General features: G+C 46.4%; 1 protein-coding gene across 3 annotated transcripts; it reads left to right on the top strand.

The window, feature by feature from the left end:
• The first annotated feature begins 322 nt into the window (after positions 1–322).
• On the top strand, positions 323–25,094 carry FADS1 (fatty acid desaturase 1). 3 transcript variants are annotated; one of them, XM_066583159.1, is made up of 13 exons: positions 323–451; positions 889–1,097; positions 12,129–12,239; positions 12,317–12,514; positions 14,820–14,921; positions 16,664–16,792; positions 18,478–18,538; positions 18,623–18,699; positions 21,053–21,150; positions 21,462–21,558; positions 22,785–22,864; positions 22,948–23,073; positions 24,025–25,094. In XM_066583159.1, exons 2-13 carry the CDS (start codon positions 909–911, stop codon positions 24,074–24,076), a joined length of 1,320 nt encoding a protein of 439 aa, XP_066439256.1. In that variant the 5' UTR covers positions 323–451; positions 889–908; the 3' UTR covers positions 24,077–25,094. The 3 variants fall into 3 exon arrangements, with proteins under 3 accessions (XP_066439256.1, XP_066439255.1, XP_066439254.1); XM_066583157.1 differs by lacking the exon at positions 323–451 and adding an exon at positions 511–736; XM_066583158.1 differs by lacking the exon at positions 323–451 and having other exon boundaries at positions 510–1,097.
• Positions 25,095–25,513: the final 419 nt, after the last annotated feature.

Raw genomic sequence — 25,513 nt, 5'->3', positions numbered from 1 at the left:
AATGAATGGATTCTATTCTCCGCGTTTTGCAAGTGTGACGCCGTCCTTAAGTGCAGATCTGCAGCAGATTTCATCCTTGCATTCAGGGTGAAACCTTCTGCAGATCCGGCCTATAGACCTCAACTCCCTGTGCAGAGGACTCACATTAGTCTACAGATGACGACGAGCTGCCTTCATCCTGTCGCTGCAGAAAGCCCCTGAGCCGTCGTCCGTTGGAAATCCCTCAGTGGGCTCGCTGTATAATGAGCCCTTCTTCCTCTATAGGCACTATAGGGCTTCAGTAGCTTATTGAATGTTTGCATTGGCTAATCCTTAACTAATTGTCCTGGCTGCCAAGTCAGTGAAAGGGTTACAGCCTAGAATTTCGAGGAACCGGTTGGAACGGAACCGACTCCCATCGTTCACCGGAAGGAACCGACTCGTTCGCGAACGACCCATCGTCATCTTATACGTAATGCATATAACGGGTTTTCACGAACAAGCGGCTCCTTTTGAAGTCAATGACTCAATCTGGATTGCTCGAAGCCGTAATAGAGTCACCCATATCCAGCCAATCCGGTAGAGGGGTCAGGTCTTACGAAAAGGAGGGGGGGGCTTGGAAATATGGAAATGGGTGTGTCATGTCGCCACAGTCCAAGAACTGCTGGTGCTGAAGCTCAGAGCGTTCTAGCCGGGCATTGGGACGGGATAGCTGCGGGGTACAGACTGCTGCGGGGACACATACATATATATGAAGGTATGGGGGGTTTGTAAGGAACAGCTGCCAGCTGGATGCATAGAGACAATGGGGATGGAGTGACATGGATGGGGTCATGTGACTTGTATAGGGGGTCCTCGTATAGCATACTATGAATGAGCACCTGTAGCTGAGTCTGATCTGTTATACAGTGTCACATCGTAGATAAGTCATGGCTGATAAGGCGACGGCTGCCGGAGGGGAACTTCAATACTTTACATGGGAAGACGTTCAGAAGCGCAACACGCGTGACGAGCGATGGCTGGTGATTCACCGCAAAGTCTACGACATCACCAGGTTTTGTTACAAGCATCCCGGCGGACCGAGGGTCATCAGCCACTATGCGGGGCAGGACGCTACGGTGAGTGTCGTCATAACCTCGAAATTCATCGATTAATTGATTGGTTGCTAAGCAGGTGGGTCGCGGATATGTGTAAAATTACCCAGCATGCAGCGGCACTATTACTACTCCCATATGTTATATACCAGAACACAACTTTCAGCAGTGCGTCGCACTGTAAGGTCCCCTTCACACGCATGAGCGCTACGCATTTGCGGAATGAATTATGCTTTTTTGCGTGTGCATCGCGTATTACTGGATTTTCACACTTTTATTTGCGCGCAGAATACAAGGACGCATCGATTAAAAATGGCTCTTAGATTAATGAGTTCTAGATGCGTTCTTTTTCCTGCGCAATTGCGCAATGTTTCACGCATCCCCTAGCATATTGTGTGCTGCTATATTGACTTCTATAGGGACTTTGGTGCACAAATGCGTTTTTTTTTTTTGCGTGACCGAATTGCGCAGGAAATACACGCATGTGAACGAACACATTGAAATCAAGGGCTTCTATTATCTCTGTACCGCTAGTTGCGCTTGCGGCAGTGTGTTTTTGCCCGTAGTATTGCGCATGTGCGAATATGCACCAAAAAGTTTGCCCATGTGAAGGGGGTCTAAGGCTACGTTCACACGAGCGGACGCGATATCGGGCAGAAACACACTGCCGTAGGCGCAACTATGTTCCGCGGAACGGGGCGTAGTCGCGCCTGAACGAGGGAAATGTCTTCACCTCCGCTGAGTTTTCAAACTCCGCGCCAGAGCAGGGTCCGTTATAGGCCGGACAGATGAGGCTCTTGCCCAAAGGCCTCTACCGCCGCGGGGCTCTCCCCACCCAGTCCTTCCTAGGGACCCCCAGCTGCAGGACGTGTGAGTTTGAAATGGTGTCAAGTAAGGGTGCAATCACAAAAGCAAGATGGAGTCGCGCCAGATATTTTCGGGTGTGACTCGCATCGCATGGCACATGGACACTCCATCCGTGTGTTGTGCGATATGTAGGTGACCGCACATCTGTATGTTCTGTTCTCATGTAGGCCTCACACAAAAATAGGACCTGTTTCGGCCTCTCGATCATACGGCATCGCTGCGTGAGAAAAATCGTATAATGGGTTGTATTTTCGTGCGTCTCGCAACACACAAAACTGGCACGATTTTCTCACCCGTGTGAATGCATCCTTAGACAATAAGTGGCTGGTGCGGAGGTAGCGGTTGCACCCCCTAATGCCTACGGGAACCCAAATGCCCCTCTGCCAGTATTATAAGTGCTAGTTTGGGGCCTTACGCAGGTTTGCGTTGGAGCCCAGAAGCTCTTACACCGCTGCAATTACCAGCGCAATACGCAGTGAATAGAACCTACTGATTTCAATGGGTTCGCCCGCAGGCGAGGATTTGTCTTGCGCATTTTGGTGCGGAAAAAAAAGCAGCATGCTGTATTTTCCTATGCACCTGTGCACCAAAGGTCCCCACAGAAGTCAATGGAGATGTGCAAATGTGCGCAATACACTAGGAGTTGCGTGAAATGCTGCGCAGGAAAAAGAATACTCATTAGACTAATTAGCCATTTTAATGGCTGGGAGCATCAGCGCATGTTTTTTAATTGCAAAAAAAGTACAGGAAAATACGCCGATGCGCGCAAAAATGCAGGATGTGTTTCGCAAAAACGGAGCGCAAATAAGCATGCACTCGTGTGAAGCCGACCTAGCTTCACGCATAACAGAATTTATGCCGATTTGCCACAGAATTTGGTGCAGATCCTCACCAAAATTCACAGCGCAAAATATGCTGTGTGAATGCACCCCTAGGGCTCATTCACACGAGGGACTTTGCACAGCTATCTTACGCACGCAAAAAAGTGACTTTTAGAACTATGGTTTCATATGGAATCGTTCAAATAAAGAAAGTTTAGCCACGCAAAAAAAAAAATCGCGCCTGAAATTCAGCAGCTGAAATTCCCCGTTGCACGAAAATATAGTTCTTGACCTAACTTTGGTGTGCAAAACGCAGGAGTGTCTATGGACTCCTATGGGAGCTTATGCGAGGTGAACGGCAGAGGGAGATAAAGGGATTCCCCAGCAGCAAGGATGGAGGGCTTCCCCTGCAGGGGAGAAGAAGGGATTTCCCTGCAGTGGGGCTGGAGGCGTTCCCCTGCGAGGGAGAAGAAGGGATTCCCCTGCAGCGGGGATGGAGCGGTTCCCCTGCAAGGGAGAAGAAGGGATTCCCCTGCAGTGGGCATGGAGGGGTTCCCCTGCAGTGGGGATGAAGGGGTTCCCCTGCAAGGGAATTTTTTCTTCTCCCCTGCAGGGGAACCATTCCATCCACAATGAGATTAAGGGAACCCCCAGGAAGATAATAGGACAAAAGGAAACCACTGATTTAAATGGTTTCGTTTTCACTATTGGGATTCTTGTACGTTAACAGAGAAAATATAGGGCGCAGGAGCCGGTAAGGTTAAAAAAAAAAAGAAACAAGAAGAAAAACTTGTTCAGGCACAACTGCGCTCCGTACCATCTGAAGCTGTGCTTTAAGGGGTTGATTCTGGATTCCTAGGTTAATTAATAGAAAATTCTGCCACAATGACACCACCTGTACGTACCTTAAGGCCAGCTTCACACGAGCGCATGTGCAATAGTCTCTTCTTGCACGCGCATCAGCGAATCTTGCTGTACTTTTTCAGCACGCAAGACACAAAGACGGAACAAAACTGAAATGACTAATTTATCTAATTAGCTCCAGATGTGTTCTTTTTCCAGCACAATTACGCAGTGTTTCACGCATTCCCTTGCCTTTTGCGCATACGTTTGAGCATCCCCATTGACTTCTATGGGGACTTTTGGTGCGAAAATACAAAGAAAGATTGAGCGTGTTCTATGTTTTTTTGTCACAACTGAAATGTGCGCACAAAATACAGAAATGTGTCCAAACTTACTGAAATCGATGAGTTCTATTCTCTGCGTGTTTGTGTGCGCAGATACATCTGTGTGACGCCTAAGGCTGTTGTCGCCTGAACATATTAGCGCAGTGCGTAGTGCGTGCGCAAAACAGTGAATGGAACCTATTGATTTTAAAGGCTTCATTCACATAAGCGGATTTTGCGTGTGCAAAAATACGCAGCATGCTCTATTTTCATGCGCATTTGTGCTGAGAAAGAGCCCATATTGAACTCATTACACGAATTGCCCATTTTAATAAATGCAGGCACGTTTTTTTTTGCTGCATGCGTAAATGCGCATGATTTATGCATGCAAAAAATACAGCAAAACATGCCCTTGCGCAAACAAATATGCAATGCCTATTTTGTGGATACGCGGCACAAATGCGCTTACGCTCGTGTGACTCCGCCCTAAGGGCTCTTCAGATGAGTGTAAGCACAGAAACACTTGCAGTTGCGCCACCTTTTGTGCAGTGAAGGTTGAGCGTGAATCTGCACATTTTACGGTACTTTCTGCGCTATCGTTCACATCAGCGCGGGACACAACGGCGCCCTGATTTAAAAGATTGCACAGCCCTAATTAGTCCCCAGTGTGTTATTTGTCCCCATGAAATTGTGTAGTTCATTACGCAATTCATTGGTATCGATTGCACATTTGCGCAACCGACAGACTCGTAGGGTGCCTTTGCTGCGCAAATGTGCACCAAAATAGAGCATGTGCGCAAAAGTGAGGCTGAACCCATTGAAAACAACGGGCTCTATTCTCTGCCGCATAACCGGACAAAATGAAACCATTGCTTTCTCGTGCGTTAACACTGCGTGTGAGTAAGACGGGGCAGGACCGCTTTTTTTTTTCTTCAAACTTGCGTTAAACTAGTACAGAGTTACCGCAAAAAAACCCCCAAAAAACTATTCATGCACTAATACACTACTACGTAGCGGCGAGCGTATAAGCGCATGCGCCCATCTGTTTTGGCCCTTAGGGCAGATGCAGACCCACGTGAATTTCTCCGCCGTTACAATCACCGCCGTATAGCTGGGTAAAACAAACCTCTGATTTCCGTAGACTTCAGGGCTTTCGTTTTCACTAGCGGGACTTCTCGCCCGTTAATACTGCTTGCGGGAATGATCAGGCGGCACCCAGCTTCTCGCATTTTTTTTTACCAAACTCCTACACTCTGGCGCAGAGTTTGAAAAGCTGGTGAAGGGGAAGAAATTTCCCTTGCTCAGGTGCAACCGCTCCCTGCGCAAAACGCATGCAACACCACAACGCATTTGCACCGTGGAAGTTGTGCTATCGCACGCGTATCTGCGCATTTTGTTGTATTTTTCGTACCGGACAGGACCGTTCACATATGTCTCTCACCCATGTGAATCCGCCTTAACGTAATAACAGGTGATCAAACTACGGAGTTGAGCACTGAAGCCTCTTGTCTTGTAGGTTGTGTCCCCTTTAAATAAAACTCTGATGAAGAACAATGTAACAAGTGGAAGTCAGGAAGCTGAACTGCAACAATGTGTTTGTATGACACCAGATAATAGAGGTGACATTATACATGTAATGTGCAGGTTGGAGAGTTCTTCTTGTTTGCTGGTATGTCTACAGGATATACCGTACATTGATGTAGCTATAGGGGGTCCGGGAGTTGGAGTCGCACCCAAAGCCCTCCGGCCATATTAAAGGGCACAAATATAATATAAAGAATAGAACGGTTAACTCCTCCTCTGACAGTGAGGGTGATCAATGAGTGGAACAGGTTGCCACGGGAGGTGGGGAGTTCTCCTTCAATGGAAGTGTTCAAACAAAGGCCTGACAAATATCTGTCTGGGATGATTTAGTGATCCTGCACTGAGCAGGGGGTTGGACCCGATGACCCTGGAGGTCCCATCCAACTCTACCATTCTATGATTCCTATTGGGCCATAATAACGCATATGTTGAGGCTGCCTTCACACAGGCGTGAAAATCGTGCAAGATTTGTGCATCGCCAGACGCACAAATGTGAACCCAATTTTTTTTTAATCCTAGTATTGGATTCTAATGCATTCATTCACATGAGCAATTTTTGGGCACGCGAAAAAATTGCGCTGTCCAAACAAGAAATCGGCAACCATTTTCAGTCGCCATTTTTCTCACTGCATGAAAAGATAGGCCTTGACAAAGAATACAGGAAGCTCTCATAGACTCCTATGGGAGGGGGAGGGAGTTTTCTTGCATCTGGCGCTCATTCCAAAGATTTCTGCCTAAATTTCCGTGCTGCAGCATATTTTTCCTGCAATACGCCTGCGTGAATAGACAAGAAAACGCATATTAAGCTTGGGACTCGATCGCGCTATTCTTCATTCATGCCTGGGTTTTTTGGCCGTGATACAGCCAGCGTAAAAGCGCATACGCTCATGTGAATAAGGCATCAGTCTGTGGTCAAAATGGACAGAACTCGCATGGAAGATGAACCGACTTGTTTGACTGATGATACAAGTTTGAAACCTGTTGCATGTCCTATTTTTGTAGAAGTCTCGCTCCAGCATGGGACGTGTAGTGTGCGCGGTTCTGCGTATCGCATCGTACACGGACAGGGTGTCATTCTGCAATGCAACACGAGCTGCACCTAGAATCTCGGGCACAACTTGCTCTCGGCCCCGTGAATATGGCCTTACAGGCTTTTCAGATTTTCCTTTTCCATTGATGGCTTCACACAAGCGTAAGGGCTCCCACCCACTGGCGATATTTTCTCCACTGCGATTCTAAAGTTAAAGTCTCGCATTGCAGTGCGAGAAAAAAATCGGCATCACGCCAACATATCATCAGTCTTTTCAATGGGGCCAGCGGCAGCGCTAGCCCCATTGAAAAGAGATGGAGAATGCCGTGGACTTCTACCACAGCTGTAACAGGGGGACCGCGGGGATGAAGGAATCCTCTGCCACAGCTGTCACAGAAGTCCCCAGCATTCTATTCCATTGCTTTCAATGGGATCGTCACTGCTGCCCATCCCATTGAAAGCACTGCTTTCTGCCAAGCCCCGCGGAATGATTATCGGGGAAGGGCTTGAAATATAAGCCCTTCCCCGATAATCTGCCAAAAGTGTGAGAAAATTTTTTTTAAAAGTATACTCACCTCTCCTGCGCTCAGCCGCGTCCTCCTGCTGGCTCCCCGACACTGCTATGAAGCTCTTTAAATCCCTGCCTCCTGAAAGGGCTGTGCAGATTGGCTGAGGGCTCAGCCAATAGCAGCTACTGCTTAGCTATTGGCTGAGCGCTCAGCCAATCACACATAGCCCTTAGCTATTCATTCATGAATAGCTATATCTTAGCTATCTTAGATATCGCCGCTGCCTTCTCCCTATGCTTTCAATGGGGCTAGCGCTGCTGTCGCTGGCCCCATTGAAACCACTTGCGATATGCCAGTTCTATACCAGCCTCTTTCTTGCACTGCGATGCCAGAGTTTTCTTGTGCTCTCACAGCGCAAAAAAAGAAAATATCGCCTGTGGGTGGGAGTCCTAAATATAATTATGCTTGTCTTAGCACAGCTTTTTTGCGCACGTGTTGGCATACTTACTGCACTTTTTCTGCCCGCATGACATGTTTTTTTGCACCCAGGACACAACACACACAGTGATTAACCTGGCTAATTAGTCTGAGTTCCAGATGTCTTCTTTTTCCAGAGGAATTCTGCATCTTCTTGCATATTGCATATTGCGTGCACATTTGCGCATCCCTCGTTGACTTCTATGAGGACCTTTTGTTGTTCTATCTCTTTTTGCACAACTGAAAACGAAAATGTGAACTAACCCATTGTCATCAATGGGTTCTATGCTCTGCGTATTGCATGCGCAACTTTTGCGTGCACACATCTTTCCCTGTGAGGTCTGCCAAGTGAGATAGATTGGTTGCTAGAGAGATATGAGAGAGAGAGAGGCCGCCTGCAGACGGCCGGGTCGGATCCAGCTGCGAGAATTCTTGCAGTGGGACCCGAGCGTCTGCAGAGAGCAGCGCGGCACTCACCTCTCCCACGGCCCCGACTCCTTCATGTGCCGGCTGCGCATGCGCAGAGCGGGGCCGGCAAGTGACGTTTCTGTGCGGGGCTCTGCGTCTGCATAGGATTGCGTTTGTTAATGCAATCCTATGGCAGCTTTCAGGGGAGGAAATTCCGCAGGAAATCCCACCACGGAATTTCTGCCCGTCTGCAGGCGGCCAGAGAAGGAGATGAGATAGATAGAGAAAGAGAGAGATGGATAGATAGACAGCCCATACAGGAAGTAAAGGCACAAACTGGGCTTTATGTATAAAGAATGCAAAAAGTGAAGTCGTTTCCCATATCAGCCAACCAGATGACTGCTTTGATTTGCCCTCACAAAATAAAGGCTTAACCATGATTGGTCTCTCCTGGCGACTGATCCGTTTGAGGTCTGCAGTGTCGTTCTACATGAGACCTGCGCTGTTATCGCCTGTGAGGTCTGCGCCATGTTACAAATTATAGCATGTAGCTATATAATGGTGTGTATTTTTAGAATGTAATATGCCAGTTATCCCATATCTCACAGAGGTCATTTTTCTAAATCATGTTAATTATAAAGTTGTACTTAGTAATTACTTTCTGGGCTGGAGGCTCCAACATAAATCCAGCATCAAATCTGAAACTAAACAGGGCAGCGCACTACGTTACTCCATCCAGAGAAATGCCGGCTGACATACCGGAAGCCTAATGGGCCTCATTGTAGTCAGCGGGGTCTGCCTGGCACTGTCCAGGGCTGGCATGTAATCTGGCACTTCAAATTTTTCTGTTTGGATCTCTCTCTCGTGTCTCTCTCTCTCTGTCTGTCTGTCTGTCTCTCTCTCTCTCTCGTGAGGTCTCTTTCTCTCTCTCTGTCTCTTTTTCTGTCTCTTTCTCTTTCGTCTCTTTCTCTGTCTCTCTCTATTTCTCTGTCTCTCTCTTTCTCTCTCTCCGTCTCTGTCTCTCTCTCTCGTGTCGCTCTCTCTCTTTCTCTCGTGTCGCGCTCTCTCTCTCTTGGGTCTCTCTCTGTCTCTCTTTCTCTGTCTCTTTCTCTGTCTCTGTCTCTCTCTTTCTCTGTCTCTCTCTCTCTTTTTCTCTTTCTGTCTCTCTCTTTCTGTCTCTCTATCTCTGTCTCTCTCTCTTGTCGCTCTCTCTTTCTCTCTCTCTCTCGTGTTGCTCTCTCTCTCTCGTGTCACGCTCTCTCTCTGTCTCTTTCTCTGTCTCTCTCTTTCTCTCTCTGTCTCTCTCTCGTGTCGCTCTCTTTCTCTCTCTCTCTGTCTCTCTCGTCGCTCTCTTTCTCTCGTGTCGCTCTCTCTCTTTCTCTCGTGTCGCTCTCTCTCTTTCTCTCGTGTCACGCTCTCTCGTCTCTCTTTCTCTGTCTCTCTCTCTCTCGTGTCGCTCTCTCTTTCTGTCTCTCTCTTTCTCTGTCCCTGTCTCTCTCTCATGTCGCACTCTCTCTCGTCTCTCTTTCTGTCTCTCGTGTCGCTCTCTCTTTCTCTGTCTCTCTCTTTCTCTGTCCCTGTCTCTCTCTCTTGTCGCTCTCTCTTTCTCTGTGTTGCTCTCTCTCTCGTATCACGCTCTCTCTCTCTCGTGTCGCGCTCTCTCTCTCTCGTGTCGCGCTCTCTCTCTCTCGTGTCTCTCTCTCGTGTCTCTCTAATAATCTGTCTGTCTCTCCATATGACCTAAGTCCAGTATTTAGCCCCCGCTCTTCCCTCTCTCGTGCCGCGCTCTCTCTCTCTCTCTCTCATGTCTCTCTAATAATCTGTCTGTCTCTCCATATGACCTAAGTCCAGTATTTAGCTCCCGCTCTCTCTCTCTCTCTCGTGTCTCTCTAATAATCTGTCTGTCTCTCCATATGACCTAAGTCCAGTCTTTAGCCCCCGCTCTCCCTCTCTGTACCCTGGGCCTGCTGGCATTAGCCCCATCACACTGTCTCCTGCGCACGCTGAGCTGGATTTCACATTCTGCACATGGTCAGGTGTTAGCAGAATATCCCTCCCTGGGATTGGTGCAGCGCTGTGGTCCCACTCTCTGCTCAGCCCACTCCTTCCCGCCATCCCTTCTGTGTCCCCTAAAGGCGGGGCCTGTGTTTTGCACTTATTAACCTCTGATGTGCAGGAGAAGAATAGTGCTATAGAGGAAACTAAGTTGGCCATGGATCAGCAGCTACTCTGGGTGCTGCCGCTTCTGGCTATATATTTTCTCTGGTGGCCGAAACCTAGTAATGTACTATTATATACTGGCCATTCATATGAACTGCAGTCCACATAGCCCAGAAATGGCAAGTGTCTATCACAATGAGTGGCCTTCTATCAGCAGCTCCCCCTCCTGGCTTATAGCGGGGGTCTCGCTGTATGATCTCCATATGGCCTAATACTATGTGATATAGTAGTATTCATAGAGGCCGCCGTTACACTGGACCTTCAGGAAACCCATCGAAGAATACAGTAGTCCCCATTTAATACGCCTGAAATGGCTGATAACAGGGAATGATCAACTGCACAAGAAATGGAAATAGCACGGAGTGCAGGTTCATTGGCCCTTTAGGAATATATTGCTACTGCTATGCAACAGGTTGCACCATTCTTTTTGAAGCACCGTGTAAAGTAAAGGTGCTTTAAAACAGCCAGCGAAGCTTGTTCCTGTGTAAAAGCATAGGAGCGACTATCGCTGGGGCAGCCAGTCAGGTATTTGGCACTCAACAGGTCATCCCATGTAAAATCACCCTAAGGCCGGCTTCACACGAACGTACACATATTTGCGCGCACCTGCGTTTTTGCAAAATGATCTATTTTTGCGCTCGCATCTGCATACTTTACTGTAGATTTTACGCCCGCAAGGCGTGTTGCTTTGCACACAACAAACAAAACCACACTGATTGACATGGCTAATTAGTCTTAATGAGTTCCAGATGTGTTCTTTTCCCAGTGGAATTACCTGGTGTTTCACACATCTCATTGAGCATTGCGCACGCATTTGCCCGTTCCCCATTGACTTCTATGGACCTTTGGTGTGCAATTATGCAGAAAAATAAAGCATGTTCTATTTTTTTTTTTTTCACGACCAAATTGCGCGCAAAAAACGGAAATGTGAATAAACCCATAAAAATCAATGGGTTCTATTTTCTGCGTAGAGAATATGCCCGTGTGAAGTTGGCCTAAGGCTGGATTCACACGAACGTATATCGGCTCGGTTTTCACGCCGAGCCGATATACGTCCTCCCCATCTGCAGGGGGGGGGGGAGAATGGAAGAGCCAGGAGCAGGAACTGAGCTCCCGCTTCTCTCTGCCTCCTCTCCGCCCCTCTGCACTATTTGCAATGGGGAGAGGTGGAACGGGGGCGGGGCTAATTCTCGGAAGAGAGGGGGTGGGAGCTCAGTTCCTGCTCCTGGCTCTTCCATCCCCCCCCCCCTGCAGATGAGGACGACGTATATCGGCTCGGCGTGAAAGCCCAGTCGATATACGGTCATCTGAATCCAGCCTAAAGCTGATTTTTTAAATACATGAATTGACATGAAACGATAGAAGAACTCTTCAAGTTTTTATTGCACCTTACAGATGTTTGATATAGGCGCAGTTGGTAACACAGCAGATGTCAAGATGACCTCAAACAACACTTCTCCACTGCAGTGGAGTTGATAATAGAGGATATGCTGGGACACATCTGATCCGAACTAGATTTCTGAATGTACATCTGCCGTGTCACCGTTGACGCCAGGAGCGTAACTATAGAGGGTGCAGGGGATGCAGTTACACCCGGGCCAGGAGCCTTAGGGGGCCCCTAAGACCTCTCTTCTCCATATAGGGAGCCCAGTACTATGAATAAAGCATTATAGTTGGGGGCCCTGTTACAGGTTTTGCATTGGGGCCCAGAAGCTTCAAGTTATGCCTCTGGTTGTCACCCATATCGAACATCTGTAAGGTGCAATAAGAACTTGTAGAGTTCTTCTCTCTTTTCATGTCATTCTGGCTGTTAATTCATGTATGAGGAAATCAGCTTTACTTTTGCGCCATTCTTTTTGTATCACACCGTACTTCATGGAATATGAAATAGATTGCGGGTATGAGTTTTGTCTGTGTGCTGGTATTTTATATACACACATTTATATCTAGTTATCGGACTGTCTCCTACGCAGGATCCGTACACTGCATTCCACATTGATAAGGAGCTGGTACAGAAGCATATGAAATGCCTTCTGATCGGGGAGCTGGCGCCCGGGCAGCCTTGTGTGGAGCCTAGCAAGAATGTAAGTTTTCCAAGTGTCTGTGCCCTGTAATTTGTCTTTTCTTACCCATAATTGCTGGTGTTTTCTATCTCCCATAGGCCGCTATGGTGGAAGATTTCCGTGCACTACGCTCCACGGTGGAGCAGATGGGTCTCCTCAAACCTAATAAATTATTTTTTGTGGGCGTTCTTCTGCACATCCTGTTGCTGGATGCACTGGCCTGGCTGAATCTCTATTTTTTGGGGTCCTCTCTTATTCCATTTCTCATCACAGCTCTACTTCTTGGCACTGTCCAGGTGGGTGAACTCCATACAGGTGGTGAGACCACTGTATACAGATCGCAAAAAAGGTCCCAATTTTAGCAGGATATCCCTATTTAGAAATGGCTGGCTTGGACACCTGCTTCTATAATGGATTATTGGGGCAAGTGTCCTACTAAGGATAAATTCTGTACCTGTAAACTCCATTAGTATATCCAGAACTGTGCTTAGAGATGTCAGATACAATTTTTTGCCCTAGGTGAAGGCTAGTCTAGCTCCGCTATGGTGTCAGCACACTTACCATCCTTGCCCTAGGTGAAGGCTAGTCTAGCTGTGCTATGGTGTCAGCACACTTACCATCTTTGCCCTAGGTAAAGGCTAGTCTAGCTCTGCTATGGAATCAGCACACTTACCATCTTTGCCATAGGTGAAGGCTAGTCTAGCTCTGTTATGGAATCGGCACACTTACCATCTTTGCCCTAGGTGAAGGCTAGTTTAGCTCTGCTATGGAATCGGCACACTTACCATCTTTGCCCTAGGTGAAGGCTATTCTAGCTCTGCTATGAAATCAGCACACTTACCATTTTTGCCCTAGGTGGAGGCTAGTCTAGCTCTGCTATGGAATCGGCACACTTACCATTTTTGCCCTAGGTGGAGGCTAGTCTAGCTCTGCTATGGAATCGGCACACTTATCATCTTTGCCCTAGGTCAGTGTTTCTCAACTCCAGTCCTCAGGGACCCCCAACAGGTCATGTTTTCAGGATTTCCTCAGGATGGCACAGGTGATGTAATTATTGTCTGTGCCTCAGACATTACCACAGGCGTTCTTACTATAGGATATCCTGAAAACATGACCTGTTGAGGGGTCCTGAGGACTGGAGTTGAGAAACACTGCCCTAGGTGAAGGCTAGTCTAGCTCTGCTATGAAATCAGCACACTTACCATTTTTGCCCTAGGTGAAGGCTAGTCTAGCTCCGCTATGGGATGAGCTCACTTACCATCTTTGCCCTAGGTGAAGGCTATTCTAGCTCTGCTATGAAATCAGCACACTTACCATTTTTGCCCTAGGTGGAGGCTAGTCTAGCTCTGCTATGGAATCGGCACACTTACCATTTTTGCCCTAGGTGGAGGCTAGTCTAGCTCTGCTATGGAATCGGCACACTTATCATCTTTGCCCTAGGTCAGTGTTTCTCAACTCCAGTCCTCAGGGACCCCCAACAGGTCATGTTTTCAGGATTTCCTCAGGATGGCACAGGTGATGTAATTATTGTCTGTGCCTCAGACATTACCACAGGCGTTCTTACTATAGGATATCCTGAAAACATGACCTGTTGAGGGGTCCTGAGGACTGGAGTTGAGAAACACTGCCCTAGGTGAAGGCTAGTCTAGCTCTGCTATGAAATCAGCACACTTACCATTTTTGCCCTAGGTGAAGGCTAGTCTAGCTCCGCTATGGGATGAGCTCACTTACAATCTTTGACGTAGGTGAAGGCTAGTCTAGCTCTGCTATGGAATCGGTACACTTACCATCTTTGCCCTAGGTCAAGGCTAGTCTAGCTCTGCTATGGAATCGGTACACTGACCATCTTTGCCCTAGGTGAAGGCTAGTCTAGCTCTGCTATGGAATGAGCACACTGATCTGCTGCTACAAAAGAGTATTATGGTAACTTACTTACAGGGTCTTCTACTCCAGACAAAGTTGTTCTCTGATTTTTATGCACATGCCGGCTAAATGGCTTTTTATTTTTAGTTTTTTCCAAGTGGCTTTTAAAAATTCACAAAAAAAACAAAATCCTCCATTATACACCTCGAAATACTGCAGGCAAGGCCTAGTGCAAACCTTCTAGAGGCCAACAGGTTACTGTTTTTTTTTTTTTTTTTCTATTCGATTCATATGGAATCAGACCTGAAATGGGGGACATTTGGAGATACAATAAAGGCCCTTTTTACATGGGACGATGAATAAGTGAGGAGCGGTTGTGTACATTTGTCGCCCGAGGTGTTGTAGCTATACAATCGTTGTGCTGAAGGGCGTAACTAAAGGCTCAGGGGCCCGGGTGCAAAAGTTCAGCTGGCCCCTTGGTGTAAGCTTTCCAAATATTAAAATTTGTAGCTGTTACACAGGAACAAGCATCGCTCAGTGGGTGGAGGCACAGCGGGTTGGGGATTGTACCAGCCCATCCAATAAACAGTCGTTCGTAAGTGAATGACTGCCTGTTGACTCTGGCCGATCCAGCGTTCAGTCATCTGCATACAGAATGGAGGTTGAGCGATCCGGTAACAAGATAGTTGTATAACTTATTAGGTATTTGAAGCCTGACTTTCTTTCCCTCTGTCTCAGGCACAAGCTGGGTGGTTGCAACATGATTTTGGCCACTTATCGGTTTTTAGCAAATCCAAATGGAATCACCTGGTGCATAAATTTGTGATTGGACAACTAAAGGTAAGAACTAACTACATCGAAGTTAGAAGCATGTGCATATCTGCCTTTACTCCAGGTTAGGGAGTGCACATCGGCACTTTAAGAAAGGGCATAGGAGCATACACGAGGAGAGAGAAAGCGGGAGAGCAGTGTGCAGAGAATGGCGGCATCCGACCTCGTCTCCAGTGACAGGGATGAAAATTATTTTTTTAGAACACTGGATGCAGTTTCACATAGATCAATCATTCGTAGGTGTAATACTAGTAATTATTAGGAAATTCTAGTATCAGTGTTTCTGGTTGGCACAATGCGCCGCACAGCTGTGCTACATGCACGTAACACACAGCTGTGGTACATGGTCGTGTGACAGACGCACACAGCTATGCTACATGACATGACATGCGCCTGACAGACACAGCTCTGCGACATGGCATGCACGGTACAGACACCGCTTTGGTACATGACATGCGCCTGACAGACATGACATGCACAAGGTACAAACACAGCTCTGCTACATTATATGCGCGTGACAGACACAGCTGTACTACATGACATGCGCATGTTACAAACACAGCTCTGTTACATGACATCCATCCATGCTGACTATACACATTACACATTTATGCTGACTGCACACATGACACACATAGCCTGCATATATTTATATTCCACAAGGCTTCTGCTCGATTCGCAACCTGATTGGTTGTTTGGGTTGGGTGATTCACAATTCCAGCAACCTGATTGGTTGTTTGGGTTGGGTCGAGCAGAAGTCTTGTGGAATATAAAAATATGCCTCCTGGATACAGTGATGAGCCCCTGGTCATGTGATCCCTGGCTCCACCCATACAGGTGATCACACAGATCATACAGATGGTAGTTTCTGTTGGCTTATCCAGTATACAGTACTACCAAACTCTAGAATAGCTCCTCCCACAGCAGTGACATCATGACAGGTCCTTCAGCCTGCCAGATCTCTGTGCTGGCAGTAGGTCTGTGTCTCCTGTCAGGACCGTTGAGTTGCGTCTGACATAATAATGGCTTAGTTGTATTCTCAATGTGTTAGGAGCAGCTGTGATGGCACTAGGGGTGAAGCTATGACGTCGTCAGGGGCAGAGCATGAGAATCACTCACTCACTCACATACATAAATACATACATACTAACGGACAAGTGGTCGTTAGTTTGATACAAGGCAGAGCCTGGATAGCGCCATAGCTGCTTCAAGTGCCGCTGTATGATGCCAGTCTACATCCCATTATTACTAAATAATATGCCATCCAATGCCACCATGTCAGATTATGTATAAATTGTACAGGGTTACTTCTGTATACCTCCATCTGTGAAAATGGAGGTATACAAAGGTACACTAGGACCCCATAAATATCAGTGGGCGCCATATTGGGGCAATGTACAACTTGGAGCTTGCATGGAGATGTAATACACCAATGTGCCTAAGGATGGCCACTATTGAAATAGTTAACATATCAGATTTATTGCAGTTGTAATGGCAGCAATTACTGGGATCACTATGGGTCAATTATTGTTACATATTTTGTTGTTTTATGTTCCAACAATGATCATTATTTGTGTTGGTCTAATTCTGTACTATGCAGGACTAATCATAGGATGACCACAGCTTTGTATATTATCCCATGTGTTGATCATTGCATCTGCAGTATATATGTCCCTATGAAAGTCATCATATCTCTGTCTGCTTTCCTATTGGGATTACATTATTTGCATCCCATCTGTTTCCAAACTCAGGGTGCTCCTGCCAGCTGGTGGAATCACTTACACTTCCAGCATCATGCCAAACCCAACTGCTTCCGGAAGGACCCGGACATTAACATGCACCCTCTTTTCTTTGCATTGGGCAAGAAGTTATCAGTGGAGGTGAGTCTGCATTTTTATTGTTAATTGGTCTTCATATTTGCAGAAAACAACAGGGCGGTGTCCAGAACTTCTCAACAAGCCTCTTAGTACTACCGTGTTTCCCCAAAAATAAGACAGTGTCTTATATTAATTTCTGTTCAAAAAGGTTTAACTTTTTTACATGTATAGCTGCCTGGACACTATTTAAATTGACTTTTTAAATTGACTGTTAGCAGGGCTTAATTTTGGAGTAGGGCTTATATTTCAAGCATCCTCAAAGTCTGAAATATCATTTTGAATCCTCAAAAATTCTGGAATATCATGATATGTCTTATTTTCAGGGTATGTCTTATTTTCAGGGAAACGGGGTATTATGTGCCTTCAGAACATGCCATTTGGGTACCCAAAGTAAACCCTGCAAGCTCTTTTTTTAATTTTTTGCTACTTTTCATCACTATTTGTGCCTATGCTGCATTCTCTGCTGGATGCCAAAGTTTAGAGTCACCCATTATTTTCTATGGGAGAGTTAAAAAAATGCAATCTGTTTTTACAGTATTTTACTATTGGAACCACATATTATTATTATTATTATTATTATTTATTATTATTATATCGTTTTCACCAGCATGATAAACACTTGTAAATCTGATGCAAAATGCACATTTCTATGCATAAAAATAGCAGTCAGCTTGCAGGAAAAACTCAATTTTTCACAGACCTCCATCGTGCTTGCCCGTGTGAAAGCTTTGAATTATATTGTGAAAGTATTATATTTTATGCAGTTTTGTAGTTTTACTAACAGGGTCTCAGATGCTAATCATGCAGCTTTGTCATAATCAACCTCTGTAATATTTAACTAAGAGAGAAGTATCACACATGCTGTGGAGTTTAAATTGTTGACTTTGTTGGGGTTGTCACACTATATAACTTCTTGCATTGCAACAATAAAACAAGAGTTTGGAAACATCGCTTGTTTTCTCATTGTATTCTCCTCTGATGCATCGTCTAATTAGGCAAATCTGATTCATAAGGCTACGATACCCCTTGAGTATCACCTAAATTAAATGATTACTTTAAAAATGCCTACGCTCATGTGAATAAGCCTAATGGCTTATTCACATGAGCGTAGGCATTTTTACGTGCGCCAACCAGCGCTGTAAAAATGCATGAACGCATGCACAAGTCTACTGTTTGTGGGCCTGTTCAGACAGTCCGGGGCCCAGCGCATATACGCCGAGCCTAGATTGCCATTGGGTGGGGTTAGACAGTTTAGCTCTGCTAAACTGCCTTCCCCCTTTTCCCCCATTCTCGGCAAGGAAATGGGACGGGAGCTAGTGTGCTAAGCTCCTGCCCCCTCTCAGCCAGTAATGGGAGGAGGTGGGACAGGGCTGAAGCCTAGCAACTAGCTCCCGCCCCCTCCCATTGCAAACAGCTATCAAGGAGCGGAGAAAAGGAGGGAAGGGTGTGGGAGTTTTGCAGACACGCTGCTAAACTCCCTCCCACCTTCCTTCTCTGGCAGCTGTCATAGGCTCCTATAGTAGTCTATGGGAGCTGCAGCCGTATTCCGGCCAGGAAAGATAGTTCCTGATAGTTCGCTCGTGTGAATAAAGCCTAAGTGAGAGGTAGTAGGAAATGCTATATGACAGTAACCTAGAAGTCCTGGGCTCTTATTGACCCATAATAATCCTGTCTGCCATTTTCTACAGCTTGGAATTAAAAAGAAGAAATACATGCCATATAATCACCAGCACAAGTACTTCTTCTTGAGTGAGTATCTGCGCTAGACCTGAAGGATATCCAGAATATTGTCCTGACTCTGATTGGTTACATTATGATTTGTTTCCTCTACAGTCGGTCCTCCAGCACTTCTCCCGCTCTATTTTCAGTGGTACATCTTCTACTTTGCCGTACAGCGCAAACAGTGGTGGGTAAGTATGTTTTCATTGTGGCTAGGGAGGATGCCTTCACATATGTCGCCTTACGGACTCTTTTACACGGGCCACAAAATCGCACGATTTTCCTGCGATGCAATAGCGCTACAAAATGCATGTTTGTGAAACCCATGCTTTCCAATGGGTTCCTTCACATTAGCGATGATGTTTATGTTTCCGGTCCTAGTATATATCATTCCATCTCAGTGTTGCATTACTTGAAAGGAACATTCTTCCCGTTGTTATTAAAGGGGCTTTCTGACACTTGGAGAAAAAAAGTGTCTGAGGACTAGGAAGGGCACAAAATAACCAACAACGGTGTGCTCACCAATAAGATGGCCTCCAGGTCCACCGCAGCAGCTACTGTCCCCGTTGCTTCAGAACCAGGATGTTGCTGTAGTGGTCACATGCCATTCATTAGGCACATGATCACTCAGCCAATCGCAGGCTTCAGCAGTAGTTCTGTTTCTATTCCCAGATGTTCCAGGACCAATGTTAGAATAACACCATCTGCTGTCTGTTCTGTGTCCAACTTTGTAATTGTTCACCTGCTTAGTCTTGCTTCCCTCTCTGCTCCACTGGATATGTGAAGGGAACCTTGGTGTGGTGAGCGGCTGCTTCTGAAGTTGCTGTGTCTTCTCTGATGCCAGAAGGGATGCTGAACACGTGATGAGAGAGGAGGCCGTATTATTATAGAGAAGCTAGACTGAGCGTGTGTGACCACCTTAGGACATTTACCGAGTTGGACCAGACATAGAAAGCCTTCTCAGATATGGATATCTGAGGATAGAAATATTTTTAATAAGTGTCAATACAAAAAATCTTTCTAATTCTGGGCTGGATTTAAAGCGACCTTCCTGTTTTGTGATAAAGTGTTGTCCCGGGACCGGAGGGGATCAATTATCTGCAATTGATTGAACGACCGTCATTTAGTTCCAGGTGGTCATTGCCAATTTTCAATTATGCTATGAACTACTCTGTGATTTACCAGTGCTGATCACGTGCGAAATGCTGGCCAATCACAGAGCAGGTATACTGCACTGCTAGTCCCAACACTACCAATGCAGTATGAACGATTATATAGTAACATAGTATGTAAGGCCGAATGAAGACATTGTCCATCTAGTCCAGCCTGTCTATCCTACTGTGTTGATCCAGAGGAAGGCAAAAAACCCCAAGGCCAGAAGCCAATTAGCCCTTTTGGGGGAAAAATTCCTTCCCGACTCCCTAATGGCAATCAGACTGTTCCCTGGATCAACCCCTAATAGTTCCTACCTGCCTGTATTAGGTAGTCTGAGGATTGCACTAACCATTTTGGCCATCTTAAAATGGGACCTCAAATCCAGGAAACCAGATGATGGCTGACAAAATTAATTACAGACAATGTATTCCTTTCAGGCCTCTTTCACACAAGCGTATATCGGCCCGCTGTTTTCACTGTGATCTGATGCCTTGGATTCCAATGCATCAGATCACATGGCTGTATTCCCGTGACGTAAAAGCACCCGGACAGCCAATATAATGCCAGGCGTTTTTATGTCAGGCCCAAAAGATAGTCCTGAAACTACCTTTTGGGCCGGAATATGACGTCCACTGCATGGGCTCCTATGGGAGCCAATGACAGTGGCCGGAGAAGGGAGGTGGGACTGCTAAACTACCTCCCTCTTCTCTCCTCGCCTCCGGCGGATTGCAATGGGAGGGGGTGGGGGCGGAGCTAAGGTGCAGCCACCTCCTGCCCCTTGTCCGCTCCCAGCAATGGGAAGAGGCGGGACAGGGCGGCACTCAGCTGTGCCCCTGCCCATTGCAATCAGCTGGAGGGGATGAGAGAAGAGGTGAGTCGGCGAGGGGGAGGAAAGAGGCAACAGCATGGCTGCCTCAGTGTATATGCGCCAGCTAACGTTTGTGCGCCTGTTCACGAGTTTTTACACTTCACATCGAAGCGTATGTCGGCCGACCGTGAAAACGGCGTCCGATATACGCTCGTGGGAATAAAGCCTCTGCCTCTGGTCCTGGGTCCTTGTTACCCTCTCTGCTCCGCTGGGTATGTGGAGGGATCCTGGTGTGGTGAGCGGCTGCTTCTGAAGTAGCTGCATCTTTTCCGAGCCAGAAGAGATGCTAAACAAGTGATCAGAGAAGAGACAAAGTTACTGCAGAGAACCAAGACTGAGCGTGTGTGACCACTTTGGCCCAGACATAGAAAGGCTCTTCAATAGGAACAGCAGGTGGCGCTATTATAATAGTAGTCTATCCAAAAACTTGAGGGTCGCTTTATTGGATATTGCAAATTTTTTGTGGGACAGCCCCTTTAAGAATCAATTTGAGAACTTGTCTGTTTCAATTTCCTCCACAGGATTTGGCCTGGATGATTACATTCTATGTGAGATTTTTCATGACTTACATTCCTTTGATTGGGATCAGCGGCACTATTAGTCTATTCATGTTAGTCCGGTAAGTGGACACTGCACTTTCGAAGTTGGACCTTCAAGTTCCTCTCTTATAAACTATATACAGTATATGGTTCCCTACGTTTGCCATATTCACCTTTGATGCCCAGTTTGATGAGATTCTTGAGTCCGTGCCGGACATTCTTGCATTCCAAAGAATTGCCAACTTGTGATCTTGTATTACTGAAGTTCATGGCTTGTGTGGTTGACTTGCGAGCAGCACCAGGGTGATCTCGGGTGTAGAGTAGAATGTGAAGAACACTAGTTCTATAAATAATGATCATGTGACCCTTCTGTAATCTCACTTCGTTCTAGATTCCTGGAGAGTAACTGGTTTGTTTGGGTGACACAGATGAACCATATTCCAATGCACATAGACTATGATGACAACAAGGAATGGCTGTCTGGACAGGTAATCAACCTTATGTACTTTGCTACCAACAGTCAGTCCTACGAATATTCTAGATGAGCTCATACAAACCTGCGGACTGCACGCACTATGTTGTATTCACATGCACGTATTTTCCTGCGCATTTTGGATTCACATGGGCAAGCGCGATATCTGAAAAAAATTTGACCAATATCGCACTCGTAAGGCCGCCTGCAGACGAGCGGGTCGGATCCGGCAGCGAGAATTCTCGCCGCGGGACCCGACCCGAGAGCCTGCAGGGACGAGCGCGTACTCACCCGCGCCTGGCGGCCCCAGCTCTTTCCGGCAGCCGGCACATGCGCAGACCGGAGCCGGTGGCTGGGTGAGTGCGAGCCCCGCACAAAAATAGGACATGCCGCTGTTTGTTTGCCGCGCGAGATTTCGCGCGGCCAAACCGCGGCCGTCTGCATAGGAGTGCGTATTGTAATGCACTCCTATGCAAACTTTCAATGGTGGAAATCCCGCGGAAAAATACCGCCGCGGGATTTCCGCCCGTGTGCAGGCGGCCATAATCTGTGATTTTACATGTGAAACTCGCTCATGCCAATGCACCCTTAAAGAGTAACTGAACTTTTTACAAACTTTTGACATGTCAAAGTAGCATATCAAAAGTTCTGATCAGTGCCGGTGCTGCTTCTGAGACCCCGCTAATTGATGAAACAAGGGGGCTCACTCGAGTGCTGTGCCCCTTTGGCTCTCTTCATTGTTTGCCAGCTGCTCATCTTGGCAGCTGAAGATGGATGCATCTTCTATAGAGCTCTATGCATCCATCTTTAGCTGGCAAGGGGAGCCAATTGACAGTCAAGACAGTTGAAAGTGCACAGCGGTCAGGCAAGCGCTGCAGCCCCCTTGTTTCACCGATCAGTGGGGTTATCAGCAGCGGAACCCTTACTGATCAAAACTTATGACCTCTTACTCGGATATGTCAAAAGTTTGTAAAAATTGCAGTTACTCTTTAAATAGCCAGGCCTTCCCCATTAAGAGAACCACTGTTAGGGCATATGGACATTATAGGGTGAGGACTCTAGAGGAGAGGGTCACGCCAAAGAATGTCTGCCACTTGAAAGACTCAGCATAACCATATTACATGGATGCCATGTAATACACATTGTATTATGCACTTCAGTTGCCGGTTCTGCAGAAGTTCAATCCCAGAGGGTCCTATCTGATGATCGTGTAGTTACACCTTTTGTTTTTGTCTTGCACAGCTACAAGCCACTTGCAACGTGGATCAGTCTTTCTTTAATGACTGGTTTAGTGGACATCTCAATTTTCAGATTGAGCATCAGTAAGTAAACTATGCTGGGATGAGGCTAATATGTGAACCATCCTTAATCATAATATTTTACAATTCTCATTGTCTGTCCTCAGTTTATTCCCCACCATGCCCAGGCACAACTACTCAAAAGTGGCTCCTCTTGTCCGCTCACTCTGCAAGAAGTATGGGGTTGAATACCAGTCCAAACCACTGTACACAGCATTTGCTGACATAGTCCAGTAAGTGTCTTAAATCTGCTTTCTACTACTCTGACATTTCAGGACCCTGAGATTTCTTACTTCCTACAGTTTACCACGAGCCGTAAGTTCTGCTGGTAAAGGACATTACAATCTTGGACAAACAGTGCTCGTCCTACTTTAAATGGCTGTACCTTCCATTCTGTGATGGCTAATGACATGCTTTTGGTGTTGGTTTAAAGCTAAAATAAATTCTTGGCTTTGAAAAGACACGAAAGGTAATTCACATATAGCACATATAAAACCGGGTCTACAGCCATTTAAGATGGGGTTGTGAAAACTGAATATATAGCTGTCACTTTTCAGTCAGTGTATGCTGAGGAGAGAGGAAGAGGAACAAGCAGGCAGCAGACAAGATCTTCCTCTTGTGCCAGGGGGAGAGGTGGCATTGTCACATTTGTCCAATTTTTCCCAGAAAATGAGTAAATGATGATGACGACCTGCTCATCTTATCACACCTCTACACCGTTTAAGACCACACCGGAGAGCAGGAATTCAGCTGCGGGTATGCCACGGATCCGGACGGCTTCCATAGGCTTCAATAGAAGCCTGCGGGAGCTGTCCCCGCGGGAAACCTGCACTAAAATGGAGCATGCCGCGGGTGTTTTCCCGCACACGCAATCCGCGCCTCAATACCTGCAGGTGTCCAATGCATCCCTATGGGGCGCGGATCACGCGTGCGGGTGACCCGCTGTGGATCTGTCCCCGTGGACATGAGGCCCAAAACCTCTATAAGTTTGGTGTTGTCATAATCATTTTGACCCATAGAATAAAAGTCACCCTTTTATACCACATGGGGAATACCATGTGAATAAATCCCAAAATATACTGGGATTCAAAATCTCCAATCAAAAAAAAAAAGTTTTTTCAATTTTAATGTACCTGTTAGGGGTTAATAGTCCAGAATGTTCACAGTCCTTCTGTTTTCTGCAGTTCTCTGAAGGAGTCCGGTGAACTCTGGCTGGATGCATATTTACACAAGTAAGAAGAGCGCCCTCTGTCTAGTGCTGCAGGATTTACTACAGGAGCCACAGAACTGAGATTGGATACTGCTGCAATTGTGGTCTTCAGCGTTCCTCCAGTGTCTGCTCTGCTAAGTGACTGACTCCTTCTAAGCCGTCGGGGCTGAAGCTGAAATCTCGCTTCGCCAGAACAATGGCGGTTGAATGCGTATTCCCTTAGCGCTAACCGTTTTTTGTATCCTGCACTTGTTTCACTTTGGCTATAAAATGAATAATGAAAGCAGTGTGTTCTAGAATGGTGTGTGCTGATAAAGGGACCTTTCACGCGGGATGGAATCGCGCCAAATCTGCAGCTACGGAATTCCACACCAAAATCCGCAGATTTTGATGAAGAATTGCAGGCAGGTTTTAAGCCATTTTCAATTCTGCACCAAAATCCACAGGTAGCCTGCGGAATTTACTGCGGTGCATTCAGCTCCGTCCCGCGTGAAAGGTCCCTAAAGTGCAGCTGAACGCATTCTTTCTACAGATCCCCTAAAGATTAGTAAGGCTCTTGGTGCAGAAATCCGTGGTGCCATACTTTACCTCCATGTGCCTCTGACTTCATATGAATTTCATGGATTGGCAGGGATGACAAGCCGCGTTACAGGAGTATTCTTCCCCAGCAGTATTACTTCTAGAGGAGGATACGGTGCTGCACAGATGGGGAAAGCCGAATGTGTGCATTAAGTCACATGCCATCTGTAGAATGTCCGCTTTTGGTGACCAGGAACTAAAATTGTGCTCTTCAGATAAGTAAAAGTATAAAAAAAAGTTTGCAGTGGAATATAGCTGTAGTCCACAACCCCGCAGCAGGCTTTGACTATCCTGAAAGTTATTGTGCCGTGTCTACGTGCAGAAGTGTAAGCAGATGGGACACGAATAGTGACAGCACAAGAAGACTGCGCAACTATAGGCAAGTAGAGTAAAACATTTTAGTGTACTAGTTTAACTTTTTACCCATGGAATAAAAGTTTTCACTGTGGTGTGTGAGAATACTGACATCTGGTGGTGTAGTTTTGTACTGCACTCTCATCAATCAGCTGCCTGAAGAACATGCCATAGCGGCTTAGGTAAGATTTAGTTTTAGGAAAACATGTATAATAAGCTGCAGGAATTAATTAGCATTCCGTTATGTCCTGCCTTCACACTCAAACCATTCAATGAATAACCAGGGGACTTGTTCATAGAGGTAACAGCTGCGGGGCTCTGAACATCTGTAACAATCCCCTCAACTATCATGACCCTTTTGTAGAATTGGCCTTGAATTAATCAATGGACCGCCTAAATTATTGGTAATTCAGTGTTATAAAGCTCATTATTGCCCCCTACTGACAAGCATATTCACTGCAGGACGTGACATTAATGAAGGAGTCAAAGTGTGGGAAAATTGGTGTCAGATGCAGAAGTTTGGCTTGCCT

The sequence above is a fragment of the Eleutherodactylus coqui genome, chromosome 11, assembly GCF_035609145.1.
Source record: "Eleutherodactylus coqui strain aEleCoq1 chromosome 11, aEleCoq1.hap1, whole genome shotgun sequence".
Classification (NCBI taxonomy): domain Eukaryota; kingdom Metazoa; phylum Chordata; class Amphibia; order Anura; family Eleutherodactylidae; genus Eleutherodactylus; species Eleutherodactylus coqui.
Note: the sequence above shows the minus strand (reverse complement) of the source record. Positions and strands in the feature narration are given on the sequence as shown.

Bases quoted from the DNA above. Each gene is read 5' to 3' on its own strand.
- FADS1 (XM_066583159.1), top strand. From the start codon at position 909: ATGGCTGATAAGGCGACGGCTGCCGGAGGGGAACTTCAATACTTTACA. The intron at 18,700-21,052 runs GTAAGTATGTTT...TTTCCTCCACAG, and splicing joins TACAGCGCAAACAGTGGTGG to GATTTGGCCTGGATGATTAC. The intron at 22,865-22,947 runs GTAAGTAAACTA...GTCTGTCCTCAG, and splicing joins AATTTTCAGATTGAGCATCA to TTTATTCCCCACCATGCCCA.